Source organism: Trachypithecus francoisi, unplaced genomic scaffold (genome assembly GCF_009764315.1).
Source record: "Trachypithecus francoisi isolate TF-2019V2 unplaced genomic scaffold, Tfra_2.0 Contig01579, whole genome shotgun sequence".
In the NCBI taxonomy this organism is placed as follows: Eukaryota; Metazoa; Chordata; class Mammalia; order Primates; family Cercopithecidae; genus Trachypithecus; species Trachypithecus francoisi.
The window spans coordinates 34,467,121-34,483,463 of record NW_022681442.1 but is presented as its reverse complement, the minus strand read 5'-3'; the positions used below and the strand labels follow the sequence as shown (position 1 = coordinate 34,483,463).

The 16,343-nt window shown below is 44.8% G+C and overlaps 1 protein-coding gene across 7 annotated transcripts in view; it reads right to left on the bottom strand.

Annotated features, from left to right (window-relative positions):
• ARHGAP19 (Rho GTPase activating protein 19) overlaps positions 1-16,343 on the bottom strand; it is an 80,085-nt gene that overhangs the window by 21,906 nt on the left and 41,836 nt on the right. For all 7 annotated transcript variants that reach the window (XM_033187259.1, XM_033187229.1, XM_033187252.1 and 4 more), the window contains 2 exons: positions 2,967-3,032; positions 339-530 (listed from right to left, as the gene is read on the bottom strand). In XM_033187259.1, the coding sequence (XP_033043150.1) occupies positions 339-530; positions 2,967-3,032 (258 nt within the window). The remainder of the gene's footprint in view (positions 1-338; positions 531-2,966; positions 3,033-16,343) is intronic.

Genomic DNA, 16,343 nt, shown 5'->3' with positions numbered 1-16,343 from the left:
CGGATCACGAGGTCAGGAGATCGAGACCATCCTGGCTAACAATGTGAAACCCCGTCTCTACTAAAAAACACAAAAAACTAGCCAGGCGAGGTGGCGGGCGCCTATAGTCCCAGCTACGGGAGGCTGAGGCAGGAGAATGGCGTAAACCCGGGAGGCGGAGCTTGCAGTGAGCTGAGATCCGGCCACTGCACTCCAGCCCGGGCGACAGAGCGAGACTCCGTCTCAAAAAAAAAAAAAAAAAAAAAAATTAAATGAGATTCTTAACAATATGACCTACTGATTCTACAACCACGATTACACTCCTAAAGCCCCATCGCGACTTCCCTGCCTTTAGGCACCTGTCTAAGAAGTTGTTTCTTCTTTGCTGACTCTGGCATATTGTGAACGTGTTGAAACAGCTCTCTCAGTGCCTCTTCCGTATGCTGCTGGGTCTCCTCCTGGTGAGGGCAGGAATCTACCCGGTTACGTTTCTGAGACTTTGCCAGCTGAAAGGACTTAGTATGACATGAAGCTATCAGGTCAAGGTCATCCTAAGGAAAATTTAAAAGAAGAGTAAATTAATATATCCTGCCAAGTTTGTTTTGGGGTTCTTATAAAAACTTGGAACAAAAAAAGGGAGAGTGGTGACATAGTATACTCCTATACTCAGGAACAAGAAAAATCTTAACACTATTATCAGATAACAAGGAACCTATTAATATAGGTTATATTAATAGCCCACTCCCATGACCTGCCCAGAGAACCTAAGTGCATTTAGAATACTGCCACCAAGAGTTATATTTGTATGAGTCCAGTTTTTAAAACATCTTTTAATTTCATTAATTTATTCAACAATTCAACAAGGTAAGCATGGAAAGTATCATGATTCCCATCTGACAGAGGAAAAAAACTGAGGTTAAACTGTAAGTTTCGGCCGGGCGCGGTGGCTCAAGCCTGTAATCCCAGCACTTTGGGAGGCCGAGACGGGCGGATCACGAGGTCAGGAGATCGAGACCATCCTGGCTAACACTGTGAAACCCCATCTCTACTAAAAAATACAAAAACCTAGCCGGGCGAGGTGGCGGGCGCCTGTAGTCCCAGCTACTCCGGAGGCTGAGGCAGGAGAATGGCAGGAACCCGGGAGGCGGAGCTTACAGTGAGCTGAGATCCGGCCACTGCACTCCAGCCTGGGCGACAGAGCGAGACTCCGTCTCAAAAACAAAAAAACAAAACAAAAAAAAAAACTGTAAGTTTAAAGTCATCTGGATACTAAAGTGACAGACCCACCTGGGAGCCCAACGGGTCTGACTCTTGGCTAATACTCATTCCCACACATAGCAACTTAATATGACAACTAGACAGCAGTGCTAGAGGAACAAAAACAGCTCTCTAACAAAAAACCACACTCCATTTAAACTAGTTGAAACAAATACTGTTTTCCTAGTAACACTGAATATTTGCTGAATAAGAGGGAGAAACAAATAGGAGCAGAAAAAATAGCACAAGTGGACAACTTAAGTTTCTAACCATGACAGGATGAATAGAACTTGAAAAATTTAAGTACTCAAAAAGTGCTTGTAAAGTTTTTAACTTCTGACTTTTTTTTTTGTTTGTTTTCAAAGCAGGAGTGCAAGTTTATTTTAAAAGGCTTAGAACAGGAAAGAAAGGAAAGTATGCTTGGAAGAGACCCAAGCAGGCACATAAAGGTCAAGTGCCTAACTTCTCACTTTTTTTATTTTTTTGAGATTGGGTCTCACTCTGTCACCCAGACTGGAGTACAGTGTCACCATCTTGGCTTACTGCAACCTCCGCCTCCTGGGCTCAAGTGATCCGCCATCTCAGCCTCCCAAGTAGCTGAGACTACAGGTGCTTGCCACCACACCTGGCTAATTTTTTGCATTTTTGATAGAGACGGGGTTTGGCCATGTTACCCAAGTTGGTCTCAAAGTCCTGATCTCAAGTGATCCGCCTGCCTCAGCCTCTGAAAGTGCTAGGATTACAGGCATGAGTCACCACACCCAGCCATAACTTCTTACTTTTAAAACTCAATAATCATATCTAGGCTGGATGCGGTGGATCACGCCTTGAATCCCAGCACTTTGGGAGGCTGAGGCAGCCGGACCACTTGAGCCCAGGAGTTTGAGACCTGGGCAACATGGTGAAACCCTGTCTCTACCAAAAATACAAAAATTAGCGTGCATGGTGGTGCATGCCTGTAGTCCCAGCTACTCAGGAGGTTGACGTGAGAGGACCAGGGAGCCGAGATCATGCCACTGCACTCCAGCTTACCCAACAGAGTGAAACTCTGTCTCAAAAAAAAAAAAAAAAAAAAAATTATCATATCTAATCTTGTGAATAAGCATTATACATTTCCCTATCTATCTAAGCTCATGTAGTTTCAAGTCTTTTAGCCATTTGATAGAGTTTTACCATACCAATGAACCTAAAATAGGAATTAATTACATAAGATTGATAAAATTGTCCTTTCATTCCTACAAAATATTTAACACATTTGCTATTCACAGATTATTTATATCAGAAGGACTTTATGAAAAACCTCGAAACACAGGGTCTGTGTCATCACTCTTACGCAGAGGACACCATCTATCAGTGGAGAGCCTCTGAAAGCAAATAAAAATAGTGTGGGGGGGACTCTTTTTTTCAAGAGACAGGGTCTCACTGTGTTACCGAGGTTGGAGTGCAGTGGCACAGTCAGCTCACTGTAGACTTGAATTCTCCCATCTCAGCCTCCAGAGTCACTGGGATTACAGGCCTGAGCTACCACACCTCACATGTGGAGCATTTGTATTCTAATACATAACTTAATTCTTAGTCTTCTCCATTATGGCAAAATGACTAAGTAATTTTGAGCTATAATACTAAAAACTTATTTTCCAAGCTTTTACTTTGACTTCATACTTTGTTTTAAAACTCCACCAATCTTAACGTTCTCCTTGTTTGGGTTAAGAGCAGACTCCTATTCTTACCTTTGATGCCTGAGTTCTGGATCCCAAATAGTGCAATCTGGCACATTCCCGAATGTAAGCAGGAGCCTGGGCAGGACATAAAAGAAAATCAAAACCCAGTGATTACTAGGATATAACATTCTCTCAGGCCACAAGGACAGTGGTTCTCAAAATGATGTGACCAGCAGATTACTTTAGAAATGCCAAAGATCCTCAAAATTCATAGCCCCTCTATAGCTTCCTTTATCTTGCCACCAAATAGATACCTCAACAAATCTGATGGAAAAACTGTGAGAAGACACCAATGTAGTTGTTGCCACTTTAAAAATCAAACATGGCATGTATATATTCAAATAAGCCAAAGACAAAAATATAGACATTTGTAGGAATGTTTCTATCTGACAAAAACCACCCCCTCAAATCCTTACAAACTATAAGTGGTCTCCAGATCACATTTTAAAATCACAGTGTAGAAAATATCATTTAACGTCTGTAATCTCAGCACTTTGGGAGGCAGAAGCAGGAGGATCACTTCACCCCAGGAGTTTGAGACCAGCCTGGGCAACACAGGGAGACCCCTGTCTCTACAAAAAATACTAAAAAATGGCCAAGCACAGTGGCTCATGCCTGTAATCCCAGCACTATGGGAGGCCGAGAAGGGCGGATCACCTGAGGTCAGGAGTCTGAGACCAGCCTGACCAACATGGTGAAACCCTGTCTCTACTAAAAATACAAAATTAGCTGAGTGTGGTGGCGTACGCCTATAATTGCAGCTACTCAGGAGGCTGAGGCAGGAGAATTGCTTGAACCCAGGAGACAAGAGGTTGCAGTGAGCCAAGATCTCACCATTGCACTCCAACCTGGGCAACAAGAGCAAAACTCTGTCTCAAAAAAAAAAAAAAAAATTACAAAAAAATTACCCGGGGATGGTGGTGCATGCCTGTGGTCCCAGCTACTCAGGAGACTAACAGTGAGAATCACTTGAGCCCAGAAGTTCACGGCTGCAGTGAGCCATATTCATACCACTGCACTCCAGTCTGGGCAACAGAGCAAGACTCTGTCTCAAAAAAGAAAGAAAGAAAGAAATACCATTTAGAATTACTATGGAGTAGAATCCTGTGACAACTACCCTGATACTGTCTTAGTAGATGTACAAAATAATACAACTACCATAGAGGAAAACTGGGTACGTAGCATCTAATAAAATTACATTTGCATTTACCCTTTCACCCAGAAACCTCACTTCTGGTAACACATCCTGAGTATGTAACTCCAGAAATGCAAAACACACTTGTATAAGATTAATCAAAAAATTGGATACAACCCAAATGTTCTTTAACAGAGAACTGATTGAATCAACTTTCATACATCCATACAATACAGTACTATGAAGAAAGGAAGGGAGAGGAGGCAGGGAGGGAAAGAAAGGAAGGAACAGAGGGAAAGAAAAAAAGGAAAGGAAAGGAGAGAGAGAAAAAGAAAGGACAGAGGGAAGGAAGAAACACTTAATGAATTGATATGGAAGGATTTCTAGGATCTACTGTTGAGTGAGAAAAGTAAGTAAATGTACATTTGTGTAAGAAAAAAATGGGAAATAGCAATATACACACAAATATACATTTACTTGTTTTTATAAAAAGAAACACTAAGAGGATAACCAAGAAAACAATGAAAATAATTAGAAAGGATTGAGATTTCTCTAAGTACATCTTTTAATGTGGTTTTGATTTTTTTTTTTTTTTTTTTTTGAGATGGAGTCTCATTCTCTCGCCCAGGCTGGAGTGCAACGGCACGATCTCGGCTCACTGCGACCTCCGCCTCCCACGTTCCAGTGATTCTTCTGCCTCAGCCTCCCAAGTAGCTGGTATCACAGGCACCCACTATCATGCCCAGCTAATTTTTTGTACTTTTGTAGAGATGGGGTTTCACCACGTTGGCCAGGCTGGTCTCAAACTCCTGACCTCAGGTGATCCGCCCGCCTCAGCCTCCCAAAGTGCTGGGATTACAGGCCTAAGCCACAGTACCTGGCCAGTTTTGACTTTTGAACCATATTTACACTACAGGTTCATAACATAAAATTAAATCCAAAAGGAAAAAAAAAGGCAAGCCCTAAAACCAAACACCCAACAGGAAAAAAAAAGAACGTATCTGTATATCAAACTGACAATGTGAGCAGAGAAAGAAATTATTTCATATAACTTTTGAAAACAGTATTCTTGGCTGGGCACGGTGGCTCACGCCTGTAATCCCAGCACTTTGGGAGGGCGAGGCAGGCGGATCACGAGGTCAGGAGATGGAGACCATCCTGGCTAACACAGTGAAACCCCGTCTCTACTAAAAATACAAAAAATTAGCCGGGCAGGGCGGCGCGCTGCTGTAGTCCCAGCTACTTGGGAGGCTGAGGCAGGAAAACGGTGTGAACCCGGGAGGGGGAGCTTGCAGTGAGCCGAGATCGCGCCACTGCACTCCAGCCTGGGTGACTGAGTGAGATTCCGTCTCAAAAAAAAAAAAAAAACTGTATTCTGACTATATATCCTTAGTGGGATATATTCAAGGAAAAAGGAATTGCAAGAAAATCTTGAACTTCAATCAGCAAGTTTATATAGGCTTACTGTCAGTAGTAACAGTTGTATTATTTTGAAATTAATTTAAGCTTATTGTAGGACAGAGTAAATAACATATACAAATGCCATTAAAATCCAAAATTTGGCCGGGTACAGAGGATCATGCCTGTAATCACGGCACTTTGGGAGGCCAAAGAGGGTAGATCACTTGAGCCCAGGAGTTTGAGCCCAGCCTGGACAACATGGTGAAACCCCATCTCTACAAAAAATACAAAAATTAGCCGGGTGTGGTGGCGCTCACCTGTGGACCCAGCTACTCAAGAGGCTGAGGTGGGAGGATTGACTGGTCCCAGGAGGCAGAGGCTGCTGTAAGCCCAGATTGTGCTACTGCACTACAGCCTGGGTGACAGAGCGAAACTCTCCAAAAAAAGAAAAAAAAAATCTGAAATTTGCAATATAAGAAAAAAAGAAATACAAATACAAAACAAAAGAAGTCAAGAAAACGTTCTGTAGTATTAAATCTGAATTGGTGGTATTAATATGAACTTAGAATTGTTTAAAAAAAATTTTTAAGCAGCCTAGAAGCAATGACACACCAGAAACAATGAGTATACCTAGTGTCACTCAGAAGCCAAAGTTCCCTGGAGAAATAATTACTCCAGATCTAGGCCAGCACAAGTAGGAAGTGAGCTGGAAACATTTTATACCAGAAAGGAAACACTCAAAGATAATACAGTCCTGTCAAAAAGATGGAGAAGCCAGTTAACAAGGGCTATCACTGGCCAAATCTGGGATAATTTAAATATCAATTTTGTTTGTTTATTTGTGACAGGGTCTCACTGTCACCCAGGCTGGAGGGCAGTGGCATAATCTCGACTCAGTGCAACCTCCACCTCCCAGGCTCAAGTCATCCTACCACCTTAGCCTCTGAGTAGCTGGGACCGCAGGAGCATGCCATCACACCCAGCTAATTTTTTGTATTTTTCGTAGAGATGGGGTTTCACCACATTGCCCAAGAGAATATCAACATTATAAATAAAATTGACTAACACTTCGGAAATATAAAAATCCATGAGTTTATATTAATATTCTTTTTTTTTTTTTTTTTTTTTGAGACAGAGTCTTGCTCTGTCGCCCAGGCTGGAGTGCAGTGGCACGATCTCCACTCACGGCAAGCTCCCCCTCCCAGGTTCACACCATTCTCCTGCCTCAGCCTCCCATGTAGCTGGGTCTACAGGCGCCCGCCACCGCGCCTGGCTAATTTTTGTATTTTTAGTAGAGACAGGGTTTCACCGTGTTAGTCAGGATGGTCTCGATCTCCTGACCTCGTGATCCACCCGTCTCGGCCTCCCAAAGTGCTAGGATTACAGGCGTGAGCCACTGCGCCCGGCCTTAATATTCATTTTTAAAGGGAGAGAGAATGAGACAAAGAAAAGCTATGTTCCAAAGAAGAAAGTCAGCTAATAAAGGCTGAATGACAAAATTAGAAAATCATCATTTTTAATACCCAATGTAATCATAGATTCCAGCAGGATTATCAATGGATGCTAAAACCATTATTAGGTAATCATTCTACAGGTTATTTACTAATTGCAAAGGGGAAAAAAATGTACCTTTATAACTGAAAGATCCAGCAGTTAGCAAAACTAACATCGTGAAGAGTGAGAAAATCAAACAATCCGTGCCTCCTCATGTGAGGCAACGTGACGCACACAAACATCACCTGTGAAGTATCTTTGCCGAAAATGCTTAATTTGAATCTGATTAAGACTCTAGACCTAACTTCTAGTTTACAGGAACTGCATGGAAGGTGATAGAGGAACAAGTTAAATAACTTGAGAAAACGAAAAGACAAATTTAGAATGTGCGACATTCAACAACACAGTTAACTTGATGCCTCAACAAAAGACATGAAGAAAAAGCATGAGTGTGCAGCTTAAAAGTGTCATAATAATTAAAACCAGTACAGAAACGTTGATTGGCATATATTGAAAACAAGTATGAAATACATTCTTAGGACAGCTGGGGAATTTGAATATGTACTGAAAGTTAGATGGTAAGAAATTCTTGTTAGTTTCTTAGATGTGATAATAGTAGTGTGATAAGATAATATTTTTATTATTAGGAGATGCTTACTTAAGTACTTAGGAATGAAGCATGATGTCGTCTGCAATTACTTTTAGTAAATCAGCCAAAAAAAGGTAGGAACATATATAAAGAGAAATAAAGCGAATATGGCAAAATGATAACATCTGTTGACAGTGGGGGAGAGTTACATGAGTATTCACTATTTTACTCTTTAACTTTTCTCTATATTTGAAATTTTTCAAAATAAAGGTTTTTTAAAGAGTCTCGTGACAAAAACATTATGATATGTATAGTTTAATTAATTTATTTATTTATTTTTGAGATGGAGTCTTGCTCTGTCGCCAGGCTGGTGTGCAGTGGTGCAATCTCAGCTCACCGCAACCTCCACCTCCTGGCTTCAAGTGATTCTCCTGCCTCAGTCTCCCAACTGGCTGGGACTACAGGCGCCCGCTACCATGTCCAGCTAATTTCTGTATTTTTAGTAGAGATGGGGTTTCACCACGTTGGCCAGGCTGGTCTTGAACTCCTGACCTCAGGTGATCCACCTGCCTCAGTCTCCCAAAGTGCTGGGATTATAGGCGTGAGCCACCACGCCTGGCCAGTTTAATTTCTAAATTGAAAAACTATAAAACAGAGCTTAAGACCAACAGAAATTTTCTCCAAACAAGAATATATAAGGGCCCACGACATCTATTCTGTAAACTTCATTTAAAAAAAAGAAAGAAGGCCAAGCGCAGTGGCCCATGCCTGTAATCCCAGCACTTTTGGAGGCCAAGGCAGGAGAAATGCTTGAGCCCAGGAGTTCAACACCAGCCTGGGCAACATGGTATACCCTGTCACTACAAATAGTAGAAAAATTAGCCAGGCATGGTGGCATGCACCCGTCCCAGCTACTTGGGAAGCTGAGGTGGGAGGATCGCTTGAGCCTGGGAGGTCGAAGCTGCAGTGAGCAGATAACACTACTGCACTCCAGCCTAGGGGGCAGAGTGAGACCCTGTCAAAAGAAAGAAAATAAAGAAGGAAGGAAGGGAAAGGGGAAGGGGATGGGGAAGGGGAAGAGGAAGGGGATGGGGAAGGAGACAAGGAAGGGGAAGGGGAGGGAAGGTGAAGGGGAAGGGAAGGGGAAGGGAAGGGGAAGGGGAAGGGGAAGGGAAAGGGTAGGCAAAGGGGAGGGGAAGGGGAGGGGAAGGGAAGGGGAAGGAAGGGGAAGGGAAGGGGAAGGGAAGGGGAAGGGAAGGAGAAGGGAAGGGAAGGGAAAGGGGAAGGGAAAGGAAGAGGAGGGGAAGGGAAGGGAAGGGGAATGGAAGGGAAGGGAAAGGAAGAAAAAGGAAGGGGAAGGGAAGGGAAGAAAAGGGAAGGGGAAGGGAAGGGAAGAAAAGGGAAGGGGAAGGGAAGGAGCAGGGGAGGGGGAGGGGAAGGGGAAGGGAAGGGGAGGGGAAAGGAAGGGGAAGGGAAGGGGAAGCAAAGGGGAAGGGAAGCAAAGGGGAAGAGGAAGGGGAGGGGAAAGGAAGGGGAAGGGAAGGGGAAGAGAGGGGAAGGGGAAGAGGAAGGGGAGGGGAAGAGAAGGGGTAGGGGAAGAAAAGGGGAGGGGAAGAGAAGGGTTAGGGTAAGGGAAGGGGAAGGGGTGGGGAAGGGGTGGGGAAGGGAAGGGAAGGGAAAGGAAGGGGAAGGGAAGGGAAAGGGAAAGGGAAGGGAAGGGAAGGTGAAGAGAAGGGGCAGGAGAAGGGAAGGGGAGGGGAAGAGAAGGGTTAGGGTAAGGGAAGGGGAAGGGGTAGGGGAAGGAGAGGGGAAGGGGAAGGGGAAGGGGAAGAGAAGGGGTAGGGAAAGGGAAAGGAAGGGGAAGGGGAAGGAAGGGAAAGGGAAAGGGGAAGGGGAAGGGGAAGGGGAAGGGAAGGGGAAGAGAAGGGGCAGGAGAAGGGAAGGGAAGGTGAAGAGAAGAGGCAGGAGAAGGGAAGGGGAGGGGAAGGGAAGGGAAGGGGTAGGGGAAGGGAAGGGGTAGGGGAAGGGAAGGGGAAGGGGAAGGGAAAGGGGAAGGGGAAGGGAAGGGGAAGGGAAGGGAAGGGGAAGGGAAGGGGAAGGGGAAGGGAAGGGGAGGGGAAGGGGAAGGGGAGGGGAAGGGGAAGGGGAAGGGAAGGGGAAGGGGAAGGGAAGGGGAAGGGAAGGGGAAGGGGAAGGGAAGGGGAAGAGAAGGGGCAGGAGAAGGGAAGGGGAGGGGAAGATAAGGGTTAGGGGAAGGGAAGGGGAAGGGGTAGGGGAAGGGAAAGGAAAAGGGGAAGGGGAAGAGAGGGGAAGGGGAAGAGAGGGGAAGGGGAAGGGAAGGGAAGGGGAAGGGGAAGGGAAAGGGAAGGGGAAGGAAGGGGAAGGGGTAGGGGAAGGGAAAGGAAAAGGGGAAGGGGAAGGGAAGGAGAAGGGAAGGGGAAGGGAAAGGGAAGGGGAAGGGAAGGGGAAACGAAGAGAAAGAAAGGAAAGGGAAAAGGAAAGGGAAAAGGGAAGGGAGCGAGGGAGGGAGGAAGGAAGGACGGATGGACAGATGGACGGATAGGACAAAAAAAGTGGAGAGGGGAAGGGGAGGGGAGGGGAGGTGAGGGGAAGAGAGGCGAGGGGAGGTGAGGGGAGGGGAGGGGAGAGGTGGCGAGGGAAGAGAAGAGAAAAAAGGGAAACAAGGAAGGAAGGGAGGGAGGGAGGGAAGGAGGGAAAGGAAAGAAACAAAAAAAACACCATCCCCAAAGATGCTATGAGCTGAAAAAATATCCAGAAAGGGAGCCAGCCTTAGACAAACAGGCTTACATGAAAATCTGAGGTCTTAAGCATTTTACAATTCATAGAGAAACAACAAAAGGACTGCTCAAGTATTGGAAATTGGCCTTAACTGTATATACATTGTAAATCCCTAGGAAAAGATGTGGTGTTGGGAAGAGATAAAACCAGACTGAGTCAGATGGACTGATAACAGTAGAGGACAGAACTAGTAATAGTTAAGAAGAATTTTAGGAAAAATGATAAAGCAGGAACATAGCAAGACCTCATCTCTACAAAAAATTAAAAACTAGCCAGATGTGATAGCACGCACCTGTGGTCCCAGCTACTCAGGATGCTGAAGTAGGAGGATCCCTTGAGCCCAGTGAACTGTGATCATGCCACCACACTCCAGCCTGGGTGACAGAGTGAGACTCTGTCTCAAAAAAAAAAAAAAAAAAAAAAAAAGGGCCAGGCACGGTGGCTCATGCCTGTAATCCCAGCACTTTGGGAGGCCGAGGTGGGCGGATCACGAGGTCAGGAGATCGAGACCAACCTGGCTAACACGGTGAAACCCCATCTTTATTAAAAATACAAAAAAAAATTAGCCAGGCGTGGTGGCAGGCGCCTGTAGTCCCAGCTACTTGGGAGGCTGAGGCAGGAGAATGGCGCTAACCCAGGAGGCAGAGCTTGCAGTGAGCCAAGATTGCACCACTGAACTCCAGCATGGTGAGAGAGTGAGACTCTGTCTTAAAAAAATAAATAAATAAAAAAAAAATAACAGATGTTGATGAGGATGTAAAGAAAAGGGAACTCTTTTTTTTTTTTTTTTTGAGACGGAGTCTTGCTCTGCACCCAGGCTGGAGTGCAGTGGCGGATCTCAGCTCACTGCAAGCTCCGCCTCCCGGGTTCACGCCATTCTCTGTCTCAGCCTCCCGAGTAGCTGGGACTACAGGCGCCCGCCTCGTCGCCGGCTAGTTTTTTGTATTTTTTAGTAGAGACGGGGTTTCACCGTATTTAGCCAGGATGGTCTCGATCTCCTGACCTCGTGATCCGCCGTCTCGGCCTCCCAAAGTGCTGGGATTACAGGCTTGAGCCACCGCGCCCGGCCGAAAAGGGAACTCTTTTTTTTTTTTTTTTTTTGAGACGGAGTCTCGCTCTGTCGCCCAGGCTGGAGTGCAGTGGCCGGATCTCAGCTCACTGCAAGCTCGCCTCCCGGGTTCACGCCATTCTCCTGCCTCAGCCTCCCGAGTAGCTGGGACTACAGGCGCCCACCACTTCGCCCGGCTAGTTTTTTGTATTTTTTAGTAGAGACGGGGTTTCACCGTATTTAGCCAGGATGGTCTCGATCTCCTGACCTCGTGATCCGCCGTCTCGGCCTCCCAAAGTGCTGGGATTACAGGCTTGAGCCACCGCGCCCGGCCGAAAAGGGAACTCTTTTTTTTTTTTTTTTTTTTGAGACGGAGTCTCGCTCTGTCGCCCAGGCTGGAGTGCAGTGGCCGGATCTCAGCTCACTGCAAGCTCCGCCTCCCGGGTTCACGCCATTCTCCTGCCTCAGCCTCCCGAGTAGCTGGGACTACAGGCGCCCACCACTTCGCCCGGCTAGTTTTTTTGTATTTTTCAGTAGAGACGGGGTTTCACCGTGTTAGTCAGGATGGTCTCAATCTCCTGACCTCGTGATCCGCCCGTCTCAGCCTCCCAAAGTGCTGGGATTACAGGCTTGAGCCACCGCGCCCGGCCAAAGGGAACTCTTATACACTGTTGGTGGGAATGTAAATTAGTACTGCCATTATGGAAAGCAGTATGAAGATTTCTCAAGAAACTAAAAATAGAACTACCATATAATACAGCAATCCTACTACTGGGTATTTATTCAAAGGGAAGAAAATCAGTTTTCAAAGGAATATCTGCATCCCCATGTTTATTGCAGCACTATTCACAATAGCAAAGACATGGAATCAATGTAAGTGTCCATCAATGGATGAATGATAAAGAAAATTTGGTGTATATACACAATGGAATACTATTCCACCATAAAAAAAGAATGAAATCCTGTCATTTGCAGCAACAGGGATGGAACTGGAGGTTCTTAGATTAAGTGAAATAAATCAGGCACAGAAAGACAGATTATCACACATTCTCACTCATATGTGGGAGCTAAAAAGTGGATCTCAGGTCGGCCACAGTGGTTCACGCCTGTAATCCCAGCACTTTGGGAGGCCAAGGCAGGCAGTCAGGAGTTAGAGACCACCCTGGCCAATATGGTGAAACCCTGTCTCTACCAAAAATTAGCGTGATGCGTGCCTGTAATCCCAGCTACTCAAGAGGCTGAGGCAGGAGAATCGCTTGAACCCAGGAGACAGAGGCTGCAGTGAGCTGAGACTGCACCACTGCACGTCAGCCTGGGTAACAAGAGTGAAAACTCCACCTCAAAAAACAAAGTGCATCTCATGGTGAGAGAAAAAAAGGAAAGAGAAGAAAAAAAAAATTCATCTCATGGAGGTAGGGAGTAGAATAATAGTTACCAGATGCTGGGATAGGTGTTGGGGTAAGGGTAAAGAGCGGTTGGTCAATAGGTACAAACATGTAGTGAGACAGAAGAAATACGTTCTAACACTTAATAGCAAAGCAGGATGACTGTAGTTAACAACATCGTATGGTATATTTCAAAATAACTAGAAGAGGGGACCTGAAATGTTCCCAACTATTCAATGTAATGGATACTCTACATACCCTGACTTGATCATTGCACATTCAATCCAAGTAACAAAATATCACATGTACCCCATAAATATATACAAATATTATGGGTCAATAAAAAGTTTACCAAAAAGTCATATGCTGAGGTTGCTAAGATCCACTATAAGAATAAATCTTCTGGTCGGGCGCGGTGGCTCACGCCTGTAATCCCAGCACTTTGGGAGGCTGAGGCGGGCAGATCACGAGGTCAGGAGATCGAGACCATCCTGGTTAACACGATGAAACCCTATCTCTACTAAAAATACAAAAAAATTAGCCGAGCGTAGTGGCGGGCGCCTGTAGTCCCAGCTACTCGGGAGGCTGAGGCAGGAGAATGGCGTGAACCCAGGAGGCGAAGCTTGCAGTGAGCCGAGAGTGCGCCACTGCACTCCAGAATGGGCAACAGAGCGAGACTCAGTCTCAAAAAAAAAAAAAAAAAGAATACATCTTCTATCTGTGAAATTGTGAAGAAGAAAAAAGAAATTCAGCCGGGCACGGTGGCTCACGCCTGTAATCCCAGCACTTTGGGAGGCCGAGGTGGGCGGATCACGAGGTCAGGAGATCAAGACCATCCTAGCGAACACGGTGAAACCCCGTCTCTACTAAAAATACAAAAAAACTAGCCAGGCGTGGTGGCAGGCACCTGTAGTCCCAGCTTCTAGGGGAGGCTGAGGCAGGAGAATGGCGTGAACCCGGGAGGCGGCGGAGCTTGCAGTGAGCTGAGATTGCGCCACTGCACTCCAGCTGGGCGACAGAGTGAGACTCCGTCTCAAAAAAAAAAAAAAAAAAAAGAAATTTGTGTATAGTATACATATAGGGTTTGGTACTAGCCACAGTTTCAGGCATGTACTCGGGGCTTTGGAACATATCTCCCATGGATAAGAGGGAACTACTGTATAATGAAAACTATAAAATACTGCTGAAAGGAATTAGAGAAAACTAAGTAAATGGAAAGATATCCCATGTTCATATTATTGGATAAGGACTGCTAAGATGTCAATACTACTCAAGGCAATCTACAGATTCAATACAATCCCTATCAACCTTAGAAACATCAAAATACCAATGAGGTTTTTTGCAGCAAAGACAGAAAATCCATCCTAAAATTAATATGGAGTCTCAAGGCATCTTGAACAGCCAAAACAATGTCAAAAATGAAGAACCAACCTGGAGGATTCAAGCTTCCTGATTTCAGAATTTACAACAACACCTTTACAACATTTACTAATCACACCACCATGGTACTAGTATAAAGTCAGATAAGTAGACTAATGGAATAGACTAGAAAGCCAGAAATAAACTCTTACATATATATTCAAATGCTTTTCAATAAAAGGACCAAGACCAATGGAGAAAGGACAGTTTCTTCAACAAATGGTGCTGGGAAAACCATATAACCACATGCAAAAGAATGAAGTTGGACCCTTACCTGACACCAGAAACAAAAATTAACTCAAAATGGGTCAAAGACATAAATATAAGACCTAAAACTATAAAAACTTTTAGAGGAAAATATAAGGCAAAAGCTTCATGACAATGGATTTGGCAGTGATTTATTGGATATGACACCAAAGGGACAGGCAACAAGAGAAAAAATAGACCAATTAGACTTCATAAAACTTTTTTAAATTTGCACATCAAAACACACTATCAGGCCGGGCGCGGTGGCTCAAGCCTGTAATCCCAGCACTTTGGGAGGCCGAGACGGGCGGATCACGAGGTCAGGAGATCGAGACCATCCTGGCTAACACGGTGAAACCCCGTCTCTACTAAAAAATACAAAAAAAAACTAGCCGGGCGAGGTGGCAGGCGCCTGTAGTCCCAGCTACTCGGGAGGCTGAGGCAGGAGAATGGCGTAAACCTGGGAGGTGGAGCTTGCAGTGAGCTGAGATCTGGCCACTGCACTCCAGCCTGGGCCACAGAGCGAAACTCCGTCTCAAAAAAAAAAAAAAAAAAAAAAACAAAACACACTATCAACAAAGTAAAAAGGCAACCCACAGAATAGGAGAAAATATTTGTCCACATAGCTGATAAAGTATGATATCTGGAATATAAAGGGATGTCCATCAACTGATGAACAGATAAGCAAAATGTGGTATATAAACACAGTGGAATACTATGTACCCTTAAAAAGGAAGGAAATCCTGTCACATGCTACTGTGTGGATGAACCTTGAACACACTGTGCTAAGTGTAAATAAGGCAGTCATAGAAAGACAAATACTGTATGAGTCCACTTACATCAGGTACTTAGAGAAGTCAAATTCATAGAGATGGAAAGTAGAATGGTGGTTGCCAAGGATAGGAGGAGGGTTATGCAGAGTTACTGCTTAATGGGCACAGAGTTTCAATTTTGCAAGATGAAAAGAGTTCTGGAAATAGACAGCGATGATGGCTGCACAGCGTGAATGTACTTAATGCCACAGAACTGTGCACTTAAAAATGGTTAAGATGGCAAATTTTATAAGTATTTTACTGCAAGAAAAAAAGAAACCAGAACTGGATGATCTTGGAAACTTTCAGTCTCTCCAGATGGCAAAAGATGCTAAAATTGGCACATGCCTGTAATCCCAGCACTTTGGGAGGCCGAGGCAGGAGGATTGAACCCAGGAGTTCAAGACCAGCTTGGGCAACATGTTGAAACCCTGTCTCTACAAAAAATACAAAAATCAGCCAGGCATGGCAGTGCATGCCTGTGAATCCAGCTACTGTGGAGGCTGAGGTGGGAGGATCACTTGAGCCCAGAAGGTTGAGGCTGCAGTGAGCCAAGACTGTATCACTGCACTCCAGCCTGGGCGACAAAGGGAGACATTGTCTCAAAAAAAAAGATGCTAAAATTAAGAGATTCACTATCAAGGAAGTATACACTAAAGAAAAGGTCAAGGATGTGACTGTGCTACCTTTTGCTAAAACCTTAGAAACAGCAAAAGGTCAGAGTATTCAGTCATACAAAGGGCCCTTTCAAGAGAGTAAAAGCGTGCCTCACAGACCCTCTCACTTAAACCAGAAAGCCTTTAGGAAGCCTAAAGGTTCTGTCCCTTAGGTTTCTCAGCAGGTGAACAAGGCAGGCAGGGAAATATTTATCTTCAAAAGATTTGTTTATGTGGCCTTTGTCTAATGGAATGAATCCCACTGAAATCCACAGAAGACCTACAAAGTTCTTAGGAAAATTATGTCAGCAGAAACACAGCCTGTTTGGATTGAAAGGGCCAAAAAGTACAAAATGACCCCCAAAATTCTACTGGCAGTAAGCAGGCAGGATAAAACCACTC